The sequence below is a fragment of the Gossypium hirsutum genome, chromosome A07 (genome assembly GCF_007990345.1).
Source record: "Gossypium hirsutum isolate 1008001.06 chromosome A07, Gossypium_hirsutum_v2.1, whole genome shotgun sequence".
NCBI lineage: Eukaryota > Viridiplantae > Streptophyta > Magnoliopsida > Malvales > Malvaceae > Gossypium > Gossypium hirsutum.
The window spans coordinates 25,186,589-25,205,929 of NC_053430.1; the positions used below are offsets into that span (position 1 = coordinate 25,186,589).

The 19,341-nt window shown below is 33.3% G+C and overlaps 2 protein-coding genes and 1 pseudogene across 2 annotated transcripts; 2 read left to right on the forward strand and 1 right to left on the reverse strand.

Moving 5' to 3' along the window:
* The first annotated feature begins 859 nt into the window (after positions 1-859).
* On the forward strand, positions 860-8,885 carry LOC107944619 (phenylacetaldehyde reductase-like). The gene is made up of 6 exons (XM_041117851.1): positions 860-1,017; positions 1,094-1,263; positions 1,359-1,550; positions 7,892-8,054; positions 8,215-8,401; positions 8,593-8,885. Exons 1-6 carry the CDS (start codon positions 897-899, stop codon positions 8,747-8,749), a joined length of 990 nt encoding a protein of 329 aa, XP_040973785.1. The 5' UTR covers positions 860-896; the 3' UTR covers positions 8,750-8,885.
* Positions 8,886-9,970: 1,085 nt separating this feature from the next.
* LOC107953070 (phenylacetaldehyde reductase) lies at positions 9,971-12,387 on the forward strand. Its single transcript, XM_016888296.2, has 6 exons — positions 9,971-10,307; positions 10,385-10,554; positions 10,650-10,841; positions 11,409-11,571; positions 11,733-11,919; positions 12,081-12,387. The coding sequence occupies exons 1-6, from the start codon at positions 10,187-10,189 to the stop codon at positions 12,235-12,237; spliced, it is 990 nt and encodes a 329-aa protein (XP_016743785.2). The 5' UTR covers positions 9,971-10,186; the 3' UTR covers positions 12,238-12,387.
* Positions 12,359-17,440, reverse strand: LOC107953069 (sulfite reductase [ferredoxin], chloroplastic-like; annotated as a pseudogene).
* Between the last annotated feature and the right edge of the window lie 1,901 nt (positions 17,441-19,341).

Consider the following 19,341-nt stretch of genomic DNA (forward strand, 5'->3'; position numbering starts at 1 on the left):
CTTTTGATGTAAACTTTGCTTAGTAATAATCATCTTTAAGTCCATTAATTGAAATTGTTGAGTTGGCTTCCAAAAAGCATAACATTTGTTCAACAAGGCATTATACTTGATTACCTGCTTAAGAGTTTAACAATGACTATCCGGGACAGGCTCTTCTTCATTAGATTTTGAACCCAATCAAAGAACTTTATAGATGGAATTCCATCTTCAAAACTAGTTAACACATCTCCATCCGAAATTTCGATATCATTGTAATCAATAGACTCATCCATTGTTTATAGCATACTTTAAGACCTAAGTAATTTCTCCTTAAATGACATCTTAGGGCTTCTGGAATCCTTTGAGGCCATCATATCATCGTTAGAGAGATCTTCCTCCCTTAGTCTAACTTTCTTTATGACTCTCCTCCCATTTAGAAGCATAGAGCATAAGCATTTTTTTTAATGTTTATAATCTACAAATAAATCTTTGAAGAACATATATAAGCAGATAAAACTTAAAATTCTTTACTAATTTTATTCATATAAATAAATTTATTTTTTTAAATGAAAATTTTCTTTTAAATCTCTCCTACAAACACATGGTAAAAGGATAATGGCCTCTCCTAACACATAAGTAAGAGGATAATGTACTTCAATGAACTCGAACCCACATTTTCTTATATTGACAACAATACTCGTGTAAATCGAGCTAATACTCAATTGACTTATAATAGTTTTAGATACAAACTAAACACTAAAACTCAAAAAAAAAACCTAACTGTTATTATTATTACTGTTGTTGTTGGTTCAAATAAAGAAACGTAACTGTCAAAGAGAAGGAATCAGAAGAACATGCAATTGACAGACACAGAATAGAGCAAAAGTCACCAAAAAGAAACAAGTAAAGGGAGGAAAATGAGCAGCGGAGCAGGAAAAACCGTGTGTGTAACCGGAGCCTCTGGCTACATCGCGTCATGGCTTGTTAAGCAGCTTCTACTTCGTGGTTACACTGTCAAAGCCTCTGTTCGTGACCCAAGTCTGTTCCTTTTTCATGCTTTTTTTTTCGTTGCTTTACTTATTGTTGCTCTTACTTACAAGTGATATTTCATTAGATGATCCAAGGAAGACACAACACTTGCTTGGACTTGAGGGTGCTGAGAGCAGGCTCATGTTGTTCAAAGCAGACCTATTGGAACAAGGTTCCTTTGATTCTGTGGTTGAAGGTTGTGTAGGTGTTTTCCACACTGCATCTCCCGTCTATCACCATGTCCTTGACCCACAGGTTGACCTTCCCTTCTTGATCTACATTGAATATACCCCTTCTCTTTCCACCCTATATACAATCAAGGTTATGAATTTTGTTTATCATGATATCAGGCAGAATTACTCGATCCCGCTGTGAAGGGAACACTGAATGTTTTGAGCTCATGCGCTAAGACCCCTTTCGTTAAACGAGTGGTATTGACATCTTCTATAGCTGCAGTCGCATATAATGGAAAACCTCGAACTCCCGATGTTGTGGTTGACGAGAATTGGTTTAGCGATCCTGATTACTGTAAGGACTTAAAGGTGCGTATGTCTTCAATCCCATCTGCTGAATGTTTTGTGTTTTCTTTTACAACTTCAACCTGATATATTGAAATAATTGTTGGAATATTTTCAAATATTTATAGCATCCCAATAACTATAAATGAATGGGTGTAATTAATCAAAAGATAAAACTTTTGGTCATTGGTCAAAAGTTATATCATTTGATTTTTTAAAAAAGAATTATAACTATTCAAAAAATATTATTTGAATAGCTACAAAATTAAATGAATAATTATTATTATTTATTTATTCATAAAGACACCTATTGAAAGATGTCTCTATGAAGAGACATGAAAATTCCTATAAATAGGAATGGGATTTCATTTGGAAATCATATCAACAAATTCTAATATTATTTCTTCTCTTCCTTCATTTTCTAATATTATTAGATTATTCTATAAAGTATTGCTGCAGAAATCCTTTGTAGAAATTGAGTTTTTGTTATACATTACTCAGTGCATAGTGGACTATTCTCGTCAGTGCAAAACGCAAATAGTCATTGGCTTCATTGTATCCTCGAGGTTAATTTGCTTGGAACTCGTTTGCACACTGAAGATAAGTGGGGGCGAATATAACCTTAAAGATAGTGGCTTGATACACGCCTTGGAGCCTGTCCTATTTCTTCTTTTTCTTTTCGAGTTCCGATCGTGTGTTCGAGTTTTTTCCTTACCGGAGTTTTGTACTAACAATTTTAAGGTTATATTTCATGATGACTACCACAACACATGAAAGTGGAACACTAAGGGAGTTGGCTTCCAACTTTGTTAAACTTGATCGTTTTGATGGTGGCAATTTTCGACGATGGCAGAAAAAGATGCACTTTTTGTTATCAACTTTGAAGATTGCTTATGTTTTGGATACTCTAAGACCTGAAGAGAATGAAAATGAATCTATTGCTGCAACCCGAGAAAGACAAAAATGGGACAATGCTGATTACATGTGCATGGGCCACATATTGAATGGTTTATCTGATGGTTTGTTCGACACCTACCAAAACGACGTCACCGCTAAAGAATTATGGGACAAATTGGAGGCAAGATACATGACCGAAGATGTTACAAGTAAGAAATTTCTTGTCAGTCGTTTCAATAATTATCAAATGGTTGATGGTCGTTTTGTTATGGAACAATTTCGTGATATTGAAAAGATGCTGAATCAATTTAAGCAATATGATATGAAAATGGATGAAATGATTGTGGTATCCTCTATAATAGACAAACTTCCTCCATCTTGGAAAGACTTTAAAAGAAGTCTAAAACATAAGAAAGAGGAAATATCTCTTGAGGCTTTGGCAAATTATCTTCGTATTGAAGAAGAGTATCGAAAACAAGATCAGAACCTAAATTCTGAAAATGCCAAAGTACATGTTACGGAGGAAGTACAGACTACTAAACCATTCAAAAGAAAGTTCAATCAGGCTGATAGAGCACCTAAGTTCAAAAAGAAACAAAAGGGCTCATGCTATCATTGTGGAAAGCCGGGACATTTCAAGAATGAATGTCGATTTTTAAAGAAGAAATCATCTTCTAAGGCTGATAATAACGAAAAGTTCATTGCAATGATATCTGAAATTAATATGGCACAAGATGATAATACATGGTGGATTGATACCGGAGCAACCAAACATGTGTGCAAAGACAAAAGCATGTTCACAAAGTTCACACAATGTGAAAATGAAATTGTCTTGTACATGGGAAATTCTTCCACCGCAACAATTAAAGGCAAAGGGTCTGTTGAACTACAATTCACTTCTGGAAAGGTTTTAACTTTAAATGATGTATATTATGTACCAGAAGTTAGGAAAAATTTAGTGTCTGGAAGTCTGTTGAATAAGTTTGGTTTCAAACTTGTTTTTGAGGCAGATAAGTTTATTTTGTCTAAGGGAGGAATTTTTGTGGGAAAAGGGTATATGTATGAAAGCATGTTCAAACTTAATATTATTAATAAGAATAAAAATACTATTTCTGCTTATATGGTTGAATCATTTTGTTTGTGGCATTATAGATTAGGTCATTTGAATTATAGAAAATTGAATGACATGTATAAATTAGGTTTAATTCCTGTTTTTAATAATAATATTGAAAAATGCAATACCTGTATGTTGACTAAAATTACAAGAAATCCTTTCCCTAAGGTTAAAAGGAAAACAAAATTGCTTGATTTGATACATAGTGATTTATGTGACTTGCATAATACTCCTACATTAGGTGGAAAGAAATATTTTGTTACTTTTATTGATGATTGTTCTAGATATTGTTATGTATATTTATTGCATTCAAAAGATGAAGCGCTTGATAAATTTAAAGTTTATAAATTTGAAGTTGAACTTCAGTGTGAATCATTTATCAAGTGCTTAAGATCGGATAGAGGTGGAGAATACTATAATCCAAGTTATTTTGAACTCACTGGAATTGTCCATCAAGTTTCAGCCCCTTACACACCACAACAAAATGGTGTAGCTGAAAGGAAAATTAGAGTCTTGATTGAAATGGTAAATTCAATGTTATCATATTCAGGTCTTGGACAGGGTTTTTGGGGAGAAGCTATTCTAACAGCTTGTCATATATTGAATAGAGTTCCTAATAAGGAAACTAAAATAACCCCCTATGAACAATGGAAGAAAAGGAAACCAAACCTTAATTATTTAAAGGTTTGGGGTTGTAGAGCTATTGTAAAAGTTCCAACACCTAAACGTAAAAAAGTTAGGTGAAAGAGGAATTGAATGCATATTTATAGGTTATGCACATAATAGCAAGGCATATAGGTTCATAGTAATTGAACCAAATGATTCAATTTCAATTAATACGGTTATTGAATCAAGAGATGCTATTTTTGATGAAAATAGATTTAATTCTATATCAAGACAATTACAACCACAACAATTGATTCATTCTTCAAATGAGAATGAGATTCCATTGAAACAAATTGATAATAATGATGAATCTTGTCAAGAATTAAGAAGAAGTAAGAGGATTAAAAAGGTCAAAGATTTTGGACCAGATTTCATTATGTTTCTTGTAGAAGGAAAAGGTGAAAGTATATGTAATAAGATACCTTATTGTTATAATACCGAATCTGATCATATTACATTTGAAGAAGCAGTGAAATCTCAATACTCTGCTTTTTGGAAAGAAGCAATAAATGATGAAATGGATTCAATAATGGGAAATCAAACTTGGATCTTAGTTGATCTTCCACCAGGTTCCAAACCAATAGGTTGTAAATGGATCTTCAAAAAGAAAATGAAGGTCGATGGAACCATTGATAAATTTAAAGCAAGGTTGGTAGCAAAAGGTTTTACACAAAGACAAGGTATTGATTACTTTGATACCTATGCTCCAGTAGCAAGAATTGCTACAATTAGACTATTAATATCACTTACCTCTATATATAATTTGGTTGTTCACCAAATGGATGTTAAAACTGCATTTTTAAATGGTGAATTGGAAGAGGAAGTGTACATGGAGCAACCGGAAGGATTTGTTGTTCCAGGACAAGAGCATAAGGTATGTAAGCTTGTTAAATCTTTATATGGGCTTAAACAAGCACCAAAACAATGGCACCAAAAGTTTGACAAGGTTGTTTTAGCTAATGGCTATAAAATAAATGAATCCGATAAGTGCATATATAGTAAATTTGATAATGGAAAGGGTGTTATAATTTGCTTATATGTAGATGACATGCTCATTTTTGGCACGGATTTGGAACAAATAGAAAACACAAAGAAATTCTTGTCAAACAACTTTGCTATGAAGGATATGGGTGTAGCAGATGTTATTCTTGGGATTAAAATAACCCGAGATGAAAGCATTATAGCTTTATCACAATCACATTACATTGAAAATGTGCTTAAAAAGTTTTATCTTTTCAACTGTATACCAGCATCTACACCCATGGATCCTCAATTAAAATTAGTATCTAATGCTGGTAGGAAAATTGATCAATTGAAATATGCAAGTCTAATTGGTTGTCTTATGTACATAATGACTTGTACAAGACCAGATATTGCATATGCTATTGGAAAATTGAGTAGATACACAAGTAATCCAAGTAGTTTACATTGGCAAGCTTTAAATAGAGTACTTAGGTACTTAAAGAAAACTATTAACTATGGATTGTGTTATAATGGATATCCTCCAGTTTTAGAAGGGTATTCGGATGCTAGTTGGATTACAAGTTTGGAAGAACATGCATCTACTAGTGGGTGGATCTTCATTCTTGGTGGAGGAGTCATTTCTTGGGGTTCCAAGAAACAAACATGTATTACTGATTCCACCATGGTAGCAGAATTTATTGCATTAGCCGCTGCATCTAAAGAAGCAGAATGGTTAAGAAATTTGCTTTATGATGTACCTTTATGGCTTAAGCCAATTTCACCTATTTCTATCCGTTGTGATAGTGAGGCTACTCTAGCAAAGGCATATAGCCAAGTATATAATGGAAAGTCTAGACACATTGGATTAAGACATAGTTATGTCCGACAATTAATCTCTGATGGAGTGATCACTATTAATTATGTGAGGTCAAGTGAAAATTTGGCAGATCCTTTGACAAAAAGTCTTGCTAGAGATGCAATAAAAAGGACCTCAAAAGGGATGGGACTCAAGCCTATTAATTAGAGTCACCCATGATGGAAACTCGACTCAACGCTTGGTATAACGTCAAGTCTTGAGTTAAATGAGACAAAGTACATCATTAGTATATGACTGTTAGCACTATAAATAAATCCATCCTAAGATTAAAGTGCTAGGTACCCGTAATGATAAGGGAAGGATGAGTAATGTACTCTTAATGGACCCATAACATAAATATGTTAGAGTGTTATAATTACGGGAACACTTTTGATGGGATCTACCTATGTGAGTGGAAGTGTGGCCGCTTCTAGGAGCTTAAGGGCTTGGCTCTGACAGCACTCATGAAAAGAGGACATAGACACATGGCTATAATAGTGTCCCTAGATACTATGCATTGACTGATGTTGAAATCATTGTGTGAGATGTGTTCAGTTAATCAAATGGAATAGTTGGTTCAAAGCTTAGTCTACCATACAATTTCGATTAACTTTAACATGTTTTCACTAAGTGAAGGTTCAATCGTAAGACACCTTTATTTATGCAAATTGATTTCCAAGAATATCATAATCTAAATATTTTGAAAATGGGGGGAGATTGTTGGAATATTTTCAAATATTTATAGTATCCCAATAACTATAAATGAATGGGTGTAATTAATCAAAAGATAAAACTTTTGGTCATTGGTCAAAAGTTATATCATTTGATTTTTTAAAAAAGAATTATAACTATTCAAAAATATTATTTGAATAGTTACAAAATTAAATGAATAATTATTATTATTTATTTATTCATAAAGACACCTATTGAAAGATGTCTCTATGAAGAGACATGAAAATTCCTATAAATAGGAATGGGATTTCATTTGAAAATCATATCAACAAATTCTAATATTATTTCTTCTCTTCCTTCATTTTCTAATATTATTAGATTATTCTATAAAGTATTGCTGCAGAAATCATTTGTAGAAATTGAGTTTTTGTTATACATTACTCAGTGCATAGTGGACTATTCTCGTCAGTGCAAAACGCAAATAGTCATTGGCTTCATTGTATCCTCGAGGTTAATTTGCTTGGAACTCGTTTGCACACTGAAGATAAGTGGGGGCGAATATAACCTTAAAGATAGTGGCTTGATACACGCCTTGGAGCCTATCCTATTTCTTCTTTTTCTTTTCGAGTTCCGATCGTGTGTTCGAGTTTTTTCCTTACCGGAGTTTTGTACTAACAATAATTATGGAAATTTGAGCAAGAAAAGGATTGTATTCTGATAATATTTGTTTAGTTGTTGAATAAACAAGGATAAGATCATGAAGAATCAAGATAAGTTTCTCAGAATCTCACATTTGGTTTCATAATATCTTAATCCATGCTTGATGATTGGTGGTCCAACTTGTATCGAATATGAACTTTATCCAGTTCGTGAACTCTTAAAGCCTATATGCTTGCTCCATCATATTGCAAGAATGGGTGCCAATCCTATCATTACTGCAGATTTCGAATCTCAGATATTTGAGTTTGAGTACACGTTATGGAACAATTTTTGCAAGGTTGCATAACCGGCTAGTTGTTGCCTTGTTGCTGCTATAATTTGCATTTCATTTCTATGTTTGTGAACTATACAATTTGTTCATGCTACAGCCCCTAACATTTAAGTGAATGATAAGATTGTATATGTAAATTAATGCTGAAAATTTGTCCTCTTTTTACTTAATGTTTCTTTTTTGTTATAATTTCTTTTTTAATTCAGCTATGGTACGTAGTCTCAAAAACAATGGCCGAGGATTCTGCCTGGAAATTTTCAAAGGAGAAGGGCATTGACTTGGTTGCGTTAAACCCTGCAATGGTGATTGGCCCTCTTTTACAGCCAACACTTAACACCAGTGCTGCAGCAATTTTAAAATTGATTAAAGGTATTTTAGGCCACTATTTCTTTCTCCATTTAGACATTGTCATTCACGTCATATATGGCGGTAAGTATTTTCTACCTCAGTGATGGAGAAAATAAATTTAAAAAAGGAAAACTACAGAGACAACTTTTGTTTACGATCTTTCTGTTGTTTCATTGTGCAGGAGCAGAAACTTTTCCCAATGCAACTCTTGGTTGGGTGAATGTTAAGGATGTTGCAACTGCACATATACAGGCATTTGAGATTCCATCAGCAAGTGGCAGATATTGTTTAGTTGAGAGAGTTGTACATCACTCAGAAATTGTCGACATCTTACACCACCTCTATCCTTCTTTGCAACTTCCACAAAAGTATGTTATTAACTTCCGATCGAATCCGGGAGTGGTGTCAAGTCTGAACACTTGATATCAACCCGCCATGATTTTCTATTTCTATTTTTTAATCTAAAATGATATCTTATCTGTTATGTTACATGGTGGGGGTTGGGATGTATACTTAAGCAGTGGTGATTTGATAATAAAAAATAAAAAAATTTTGACAGATGTGCGGGTGATAAGCCGTATGTGCCAACATATCAGGTGTCAAAGGAAAAAGCAAAAAGCTTGGGTATAGAATTCATTCCTTTGGATGTCAGTCTCAAGGAAACAGTTGAAAGCTTGAAGGAGAAGGGATTTGTCCATTTGACCTCTCTTTATTAGCTTCTTCTACACGCTATTATAATACATATATTAGGGTTGTTTCTGGTTTTGATGTCACACTTTTCTTGTTTTCGTTTTACTTGAATGGAGAATTGTGGAAAGAACTGATATAATCAGCTATATTTTCCAGGTTCAATCCTGTCTAGTTTTATAGTTCAGTGTTTTGAAATTACCTTACAATTGCTCTGGACAAACCTGGTAACTGGATACGCATCAGAACCTGATGTGAATACCATTGAGTAGTCAAGAATGGTTGCAACATTAGATATTGACTAAAGATAATCCGGGGAACTTCTGAAAACACTTTCATATAATTCTCTTTTGATCTAAACTTTATTTAGTAATAATCATTCTTTAAGTCCATTAATTGAAATTGTTGAGTTGACTTCGAAAGAGCATAGCATTTTCTTCAATAAGAAACTAAACCTGATTTCTTAGCTAAAAGTTTAACAATGACTGTCCTCCATTAGATCATGAACCCAATCAGGAAACTATATGAATGGAATTTCATCTTCAGAACTAGTTAACATATCACTATTTAAAAGTTTGATATCATTGTAATCAATAAAATCACCTATTGTCTATGGCATACTTGAAGACCTAACTAATTTCTCTTTAAATCATATTTAAGGGTTTTGGAATCCTCTAAGACCATTATATCATGGTTAGAGAGATCTTCCACCTTCACCCTAACTTTCTTTATGACTCTCCTCCCAATTAATTGTATAGAAGGAGTGCCTTGATTCCTACTTTTGCATAATGACACAAATAGCATAGGTTTTTTTTTTTATATAATCTACCAATAATCTTTGAAGAATATATATAAGCTAATAAAATTTAAAATTCTTTATTATTTTTATTGTACAAATAAATTTTGTATTTTAATTTTAAAACTTTTAATTTAAATGAGAATTTCCTCCTCAACCTCTCGTCCAAACACACTCTAAAAAAATTTAAATATATATAATAATAAAAAAAAAGAAAAACCTTGAAGCCTTACTCATAGGATGGGCCTAGAAGGCTAGGCCCAATGCAATAAATAATGGGCTGTGATACAACATTTCTTATCAAATATAGTAAAAATGACAAAAATTAATTTGGTTTACTGTTGAGATTAAGTTTAAATTGGATATAATTTCCTACCCTTGTTAGTAAAAGATTAAATTAGAGCGCAGGCAGTGAACATTTTTATATAATAAAGTTGATACTAAATTAAATAATGTGACATTTATTGAAATATATATGACTTCTATTATCTAGATTCGGCCCAATCTGACAAAAGATTCCAAGCAAATGTGATCTCTACATTTGGTTGATGGAAGAAACTCCACACTAAAATAAAGAGAGGGAAACAAAGATAAGAATATGCAATTGACAGCCACAGAATAGAGCAAAAATCACCAAAAATAAAAAAGAAATATTAGTAAAGGGAGGAAAATGAGCAGCGGTGCAGGAAAAACCGTGTGTGTAACCGGAGCCTCTGGCTACATCGCGTCATGGCTTGTGAAGCAGCTTCTACTTCGTGGTTACACTGTCAAAGCCTCTGTTCGTGACCCAAGTCTGCTCCTTTTTCATGCTTTTTTTTTTCGTTGCTTTACTCATTGTTGCTCTTACTTACAAGTGATATTTCATTAGATGATCCAAGGAAGACACAACACTTGCTTGGACTTGAGGGTGCTGAGAGCAGGCTCATGTTGTTAAAAGCAGACCTATTGGAACAAGGTTCCTTTGATCCTGTGGTTGAAGGTTGTGTAGGTGTTTTCCACACTGCATCTCCATTCTATCACGATGTCCTTGACCCAGAGGTTGACCTTACATCCTTGATCTACATTGAATATACCCCTTCTCTTTCCACCCTATATACAATCAAGGTTATGAATTTTGTTTATCATGATATCAGGCAGAATTACTTGATCCCGCTGTGAAAGGAACACTGAATGTTTTGAGCTCATGCGCTAAGACCCCTTCCGTTAAACGAGTGGTATTGACATCTTCTATAGCTGCAGTCGCATATAACGGAAAACCTCGAACTCCCGATGTTGTGGTTGACGAGAATTGGTTTAGCGATCCTGATTACTGTAAGGACTTAAAGGTGCGTATGTCTTCAATCCCATCTGCTGAATGTTTTGTGTTATCTTTTACAACTTGAACCTGTTATATTGAAATAATTATGGAAATTTGAGCAAGAAAAGGATTGTATACTGATGCCAATAGTTTTGTTGTTGAACAAATAAGAATACGATCATGAAGAATCAAGATAAGTTTTTCAGAATTTCACAATTGGTTTCATAAGATCTTAATCCATGCTTGATGATTGGTGGTCCAACTTGTATCGAATATGAACTTTATCCAGTTTATGAACTCTTAAACCTATATTTACTAGAATGGATGCCAATCCTATCATTTCTGCAGATTTCGAGTCTCAGATATTTGAGTTTGAGTACACGTTATGGAACAATTTTTGCAAGGTTGCATAACCGGCTAGTTGTTGCCTTGTTGCTGCTATAAGTTGCATGACATTTCTATGTTTGTGAACTATACAATTTGTCCATGCTACAGCCCCGAACATTTAAGTGAGTGATAAGTTTATATATGTAAATTAATGCTGAAAATTTGTCCTCTTTTTACTTTTTTTTTTTGGTTTTTTTTTTTAATTCAGCTATGGTACGTAGTCTCAAAAACAATGGCCGAGGATTCTGCCTGGAAATTTTCAAAGGAGAAGGGCATTGACATGGTTGCCATAAACCCTGCAATGGTGATTGGCCCTCTTTTACAGCCAACACTTAACACCAGTGCTGCAGCAATTTTAAACTTGATTAAAGGTATTTTAGGCCTCTATTTTCTTTCTCCATTTAGACATTGTCGTTCACACCATATATGGCGGTAAGTATTTTCTACCTCAGTGGTGGAGAAAATTAATTTAAACAAGGAAAATTACAAAGACAACTTTTGTTCACGATCGTTCTGTTGTTTCATTGTGCAGGAGCAGAAACTTTTCCCAATGCAACTTTTGGTTGGGTGAATGTTAAGGATGTTGCAACTGCACATATCCAGGCATTTGAGATTCCATTAGCTAGTGGTAGATATTGTTTAGTTGAGAGGGTTGTACATTACTCAGAAATTGTCAACATCTTACACCACCTCTATCCTTCTTTGCAACTTCCACAAAAGTAAGTCAAACTTCCGATCCAATCCGAACACTTGATATCAACCCGCCATGATTTGTTATATCTGTTTTTAACCTAAAATGATATCTTACGTGTTATGTTACATGCTGGAGGTTGGGATGTATACTTAAGCAGCGGTGATTTGATTAAAAAAATATTGACAGATGTGCAGGTGACAAGCCGTATGTGCCAACATATCAGGTGTCAAAGGAAAAAGCAAAAAGCGTGGGTATAGAATTCATTCCTTTGGATGCCAGCCTCAAGGAAACAGTAGAAAGCCTGAAGGAGAAGGGATTTGTCCATTTGTCCTCTCTTTATTAGCTTCTTCTACACGCTATTATAATACAAATATTAGCGTTGTTTCTGGTTTTGATGTCACACTTTTCTTGTTTTCGTTTTACTTGAATGGAGAATTCTGAAAAGAACTGTGTAATCAGCTATGTTATCCAGGTTCAATCTTTTCTAGTTTTATAGCTCAGTGTTTTGAAATTGCCTTACAATTCCTGCCCAGTCAAGAAGAAATATCTAAAGGCACAAAACTACAACACTGGGAATTGTATTTTTTAAAGCAAATTCGAGAAACTTCTCCTGAATATAGAGAACCCAGATCCTGTATAATGCTAATACAATACCAAAACTGGAATACAAAATGATTTCATCAGCTCTAGATGTTGGCTAATGGTATCGAAGTCCAAAAGAGAAAATGCAGCAGCAATAGTTTCTCAAATGACTCGTTCACTTTTACCATTTTGCTGGGAAGCAACAAAATTGCGAATGACTTCAATTGCCAGCTGATGAGCACTCTTGTTTTGCAGCTTTGCAAGCTCATCCATGGCTTTCATATGTCTCTTTATCGGCAAAAAGCTTTAGGTTATACCTTGCTGGTGGCGTTTGCACTACACCTTCCCACTTGTCCTCGAGCTCTTTAAGTTTTTCAAATCCCTGCAAGAAATCAACATCCTCATCAGTTTCTGTGCCATGAGTTCACTGTATCATAAATGACTTTCACAAAGGAATATGGATAAAAATTGACAAAGGAAATAGAATACTTTCCTACTATTGTGCCTGAAGAGAATGATAATGGAAATATGCTAGTTGTTCGAGTACTTACAATGCGGGCTGTGAAGTCACCAAATGATTCTTTTGGCTGTCTTTTTTGTTTCCAGTAGTAGAACAAAGGTTCAAAAACATTTTCAAGATCCTGAACTTTGACTTTGTCCATAAAACTTCTTGCTAATTGGGTTTGATTTGGTGTTCCTCCAAGCCAAATCTGATTTTAACAAAAAAAATCCCAATGACCCAGTTATGCTAGGAATTGATTAGTATGGAAAGGCATCGCTTCATATGATTGAACTACCTGATAGCTGTTGGGACCATCACCAACCAGTCCAAGCTCAGCCATGTACGGTCTAGCACAACCATTAGGGCAGCCAGTTATTCTGATCACCACAGAATCATTGTACTTCAGACCGACCTGAAATTAGGCAAGACCTCTGTTTAGTAAACTTCCGAACCTGATTTCATACCAAGTTAAATAATAGATAGGGAAGAGGATTTGCAGAATTGACTAGATTAGGAAAACTTGAGACAAAATTAAATGAGGGCCATGCACAAAACATCTTGAAAAGGATCATGGAGAAGTTAAATGTCAGTTTGAAAATAATTCAGCAGGTTTACTTCAGTGTTAAGCCAGTCCCTTTTTTTTTTAATTAGAGTGTTAAGCCAGTGTTGTTGTTTGGGATAAGGGGTCTTTTAAATTTAACAAGATTGTGTATTTGATAAACATACCTTCTCAAAGACGGATCTGACACGCTTGAGGATGTCGGGTATGCCTCGTTCAGCTTCTGTTATTGCCAGTGGGCAAAGTGGGAAAGCTGGACATGCCATAGCTGTTAAGTTCAGGGGATCTACAAATTTAGGATGCTGCTCAGACCAAGAAGCAGTCAGCTATACATCTAATTTGAAGTGTAAATTATAGCATAATAAGAGAGAATAAGGTAAAGAAATTCTTAGAATGAATATTAAGAAGCAAAGGAAACACTTCTTAATGAACCATATAACATTACTGCAACCCAAGGAAAATTTAAAAAGAAAATAATAAAAAGGGGGGGGGCAGCAAAGTGCAGACCGCATAGGGCATATGTCCCTGAATATGATTAACTAGGTGAAACCCATGCTACCAAAAAAAAAAAAAAGTTTCATGAACACCATATACTTATGCAATCTGATTTTACAATTGGAATATTGTGTAACAGTCATATACTCCCCAAGTTTTTCATTTGAAGTAAACGTGTCCAATACTCTTGTTACAAATATATCTGTACATAGGTATAGGGATATAACTCTCCAAGAACCCTCCAAATACATGGAAAAACTTGAAAAAGAAAATTGAACATATCCTAGTCAGACACATACTCATACGCGACACTTACACTAGAGTCCAAGTAACATAGGTGAAATCTACTCTAGCATTGTGGTTTTGTAACTTGAGAGCAGATTTGCAATAAATCCAAGGTTTTCAGTCCATGAGCTGATGCCTTTAGGGAAACAATAATAATGATTAACATTATTTACGCTTGACTTTGAAGGGTGAAAACCATCTTACTCTTGCATGCACCTAATTGTCCATTAGGCAATATTTGAGCAATATCCCACTAATCATATCAGAGCCCTTCTTTTTTTCCTCTTTTTCTTTTTCTTCTTCTTTCCGGGGACAATTATGCTTAAACACATTATTGCTGCTTATAGAAGACATAAAGAAAATGCTCACATTCCTTTATTACTAGGGGCCTTAAGCTGCCCGTCATTACACACTGCAAGCACCCCACTTAACCCACATTGAGGTTTCTCATCTGGAAACAAAAAGCAACTGAAAAATATAATGAAATGTCATCTCATATCTTCTGTCCAATCTTTTTAGTGGTATTCTATGAAATGTCTTAACTGGCTCATCCATTCATATGATCCCATACTATCGGTCTTCTCTAGCTACCAACATGCCATAAAATTATGGAACTTTTAAGTGAGCTAACAACAGCAGCTAATTCTTAATTAATCAATTTTATTATTTCTTCAAAATCTGTATTACAAAGATTGGCAACTACAAGTAACACAACAGACAAAGCAAATCTTCTTCTGATTAAGATGCTCAATTCAAACTTTTGCAGATATTGTAGACTAAAGGTTCAGAAAGCTATAGGCAATTATAGCAAGTAATAAGCATCTTACCAGCAGGCCAGCTTGAGCAAGAACTGTGGTAATGGGACGCCTCCATGCACTACGAATGTCGCACAAAATAATATTTTGGTTTGGGGTAATTCGCACATTTAAGTTATACTTCTCTATTACTTCCCTCAGTGTCTTTTTCATTTTCCCTCCAACACGACCATTATCTACATGAAGCCCGCAAAACAAAGCACCATCTCCCTGCCAAAAGTTTCTAACCAGTCAGAAGTGACCAAGAAGGTCATCAAATGCACTATAGTATACTCTAAGGATCGTATTTAAGTTGAAACCACTCTAGGCCAAGCATAATATCAAAAGATCAAAACACAATTAGAAATTAAGCAATGCAGAAATTGATAAGTGAAACAAAAGTCATCGTGTACAACATCTCCAAATAGAAACACAAACCTGCTCGTGCCATCCCAAGTAACTCTTAAACTCCCATTCAGGCAACTCACGGAAAGGCTCAAATTTCTTTCCATAATATTGCTCAACAACAGTTTTAAACTTTTCAATCCCCCAAGAGCTGATCAAATATTTCATTCTACTATATCTACGGTCATCCCTTCTGCCATGATCTCGTTGAGTAGCAACAATGGCTTTAATAGCATACAAAATGTCCTCTTTTGGAACATAACCTAACGGTTCTCCCAGCCGAGGAAAAGTGGCCTCCATTCTATGAGTTCTTCCCATACCACCACCAACCTGCAATGAAAATAACAAGAAATGGATGCTTTTAGATATAAACACTTTGAAAAAAAAAAAACTTGATTTCTTAAGTCACACAGTAGGCTTACATAGATGTTGAATCCCTGAGGCTCCCCGTTATCATCAGAAACTACGACAACACCAATATCATTTGTGAGGATATCCACCGAGTTATCAGTTGGCACAGTGACAGCAATTTTAAACTTCCTCGGCAAGAACTGAGCCCCATATATTGGCTCAGGCGAATCTGGAAAATTCGTTTTATGAGAATTATCATTCCTTGCCTTCACTACTTCCGGAGGCTCTGATGTCATGAACCTCTCCCCGTCCACCCACACATCATAGTAAAAACCTGACTGCGGGGTTAACAGAGCAGCTATGTTATCAGCAGTTTCCTGGGCAAACAGGCACTCTTTTGTCATCAAGGGAGCAGCAGGAGCAAGCACATTTCTATTGAGATCCCCGCAGGCACCAAGAGTTGAACCCATGTTCTTAATAATCGTGCTCATTACCGTCTTGAGGTTCTTCTTCAAAACTCCATGGAGCTGAAACGTTTGCCTTGTGGTCAATCTAAGTGTTCCGATACCAAATTGATCAGCAAGATCATCCATTGTCAAGTAGAGCTGGTTTGGGACTTTTCCACCGGGGTTTTTGGTTCGGAGCATGAACGAATAAGACCTTGTACCACGCTCATCTCGGTTATACTGTTGATAGCTCCCATGGAACTTAATTAATTGTGTTGCAGCCTCGTTTATATTGGGTGTATCAGTCAATATCTCCTCATTAAGGGGGTATCTAATGAAATTGCTTTGTTCTTTGAATATTTCAACTTTACTTCGCTTTGGCTCTGTTGTACTGGTTTCGGGTTTCACTGGCTGAAACGGGATTCAAGAACTTATTTAAAACAATCACGTTCATACATAAATTTACAATTTTAGATTCACAAGGAAAAAAGATAATAAAAATTATTCTAGCGTAGATATATACATTGCAGGGAATTAAAATATATCCAATTTTTTTCCCCAAAAAAAATATATATCCAATTATATATATATATATAAAAGGAAAGGAATCCTTTTTGTAAAAAGAAAAAAGACAAACTGAGAAAAAAGAAAGTGAAAAGGCATACAAGTTGTAAAAAGCTGAAAAATGTTCTGAGACTCACTTAGCTTCCAAACAACAGTTAACATTCAAAACAAAATTAAATTTCATTTTTTTCTGAAACAAAATGAAACTGACCGTAGAGACAGCTCTAATAACAGAAGGAGCGGAGAAGGGAAGTGTAAACACGCGATGATTCCTCGCCAAAGCTATAGAATGCAAAGATTTCAACCCCGTAAAGCTTTGCATTCTAATCTTGGGATCGTTGGGTATCACGGTACTCGTTGCACTCCCAAACGATGTCGTCATGGTCTCAATGGAAAGCTAAAGCTAAAGCCTCAACCTTCAATTTTATTTTGGAAAAAGAAATCAGCTAGGGTTCCTCAACCTTCTCTTTAAATGAAGAAGAAAGAAAAAGAAAAGATGGCGCTGAGAACGACTGTAGCGAAGGAAAAAATAAAAAAGCAGTTATAGAATATCCACTCTCTGTAGGTGCTAAATAGAGCTGGCTTTTGTTTAATTTTGCCAAAGGTGCATCATCACGTGCCTCGCACGGGACTTTCTTTTATGAATCTGGGCCCACATTCTGTCTAAATGCCGAAAGGAACTCTTTTGATTTATTCTATTTTTTATTATAATTAAATAAAAATTCATTCAAAATGAAAAATTAATTCAGGTGATTTTTATCCAACTCTAAAATTAATAATTTAATCACAACTCTTTAATTTAAAAAAATGGTATTCAACATCATATTTTCATTTTTCTACATAATTTAAAATTTTTATTGCTAATAATGTGGATTTAAATTAAGATTAATTGAATTTAAAAGTTTATATATATATAAATTAAAGATTAAAATATTATTTTGTATGCAATAAAAATATATCTTTTATTTTTCATTTTAGTCTTAAACTACGTTATTTAATTTTAATTTTTAATTAATTTTTTAAAACATTATACTTTCAATTATTGTAATTAGTTTTTAAATTTTTTATTCGAATTATTTGGCATAACTAAAATATTAAATATAGTGCTAATAAGAAAATTCATCATCATTACTAAAGAATTTACAAATTTTAAAATTTTGATATATTATAAAAAATAATTTTTTTATTTTTGCAAAAAAAATTATTTTCCTAATGGTTTTCAGTTAATATATAATTAATATAATATATAAAGTTAGATTATATAAATTTATTATTAATAAAATTTTATATATAAAATATAAAATTACTTGTTATATAAATAATTAAACTAGAGTAATATATTGAGAGAAAAAACTAGAGTAATATAATTTTTTAATGGAAACATAAATAAATGTAAAATAATTCAATATAAAGTTTAAATTTTTATTTATTATACAAATTCATTTAAAACAATTTTAATAAAATCAAAATTATTATTTATAAGTATGATAAATATTATAAATAATTTAAATATCACATTTAGTAATATAATAAAAAAAACAAATATCATATTGTCCCATTTGTAGCTTCATCTAAATTTGTGTTTTCATGTATATTTTTAGATTACAGGTATATCATATCCAGGGTCACTAATTTATGTTCTATTTTAATCAAATAATACAAGTAATTGGTTAAATTGAGCTTCTTTTTTTTTTTACTATTAGGCACAAGTAGGTTTGTTAGTGACTGAGTCATCCGTCCGAAAATCTATTCAAAAAATGAGTGAGTTTAATAAAAATATAAGACTTAAAAAATAGATTTTGGTAAAATTTAAGCCTCATTTTCTATATTTATCGAGCCTTGGACAAGATTTTTTTTTACCCAACCCAAATATATTATATTATAAAAATTAATTATATTAATTATATATATTTATTTATATTGAATTATTAACCCAATAACAATTAAATTCATTACCCAACCCCAAAAAAAAATTTACCTAAATAACCTAACCCAGAATATAAAATTTTAAAAACTATATTTAATACAATAAAATATTTATTATATTTATAATAGTATTTTTTAATATAAATAATTTTTAATGTATTTTTATTGTGTTAGGAAAATTTTATTTTATTCTTTTTAGTACATTATAATTTTTAAAAAATTTATTTTTTAAATAAAAAATTATTTTAAAAAATTAAATATAGGCAAGCCGAGTCAAATTTGAATTTACATTAGTTCGAGCTTGAAAAAAAAATTATTTTTCGAGTCCAGTCAAACTCATGCTTAAAAAATTAATTTAAATACCTTATATAATCTGAGCTCAACTCAATTTATAAACACTTCTAAACGCAATATAACATTTAACTTGTTTGATATTTAAAATAGGGTAATCTACAAAAATAGTCACTTTTGTTTGGCTCAGGTTACATTTTAGTCACTTATGTTTAAAATGTTACGTTTTAGTCATTTATGTTATTAT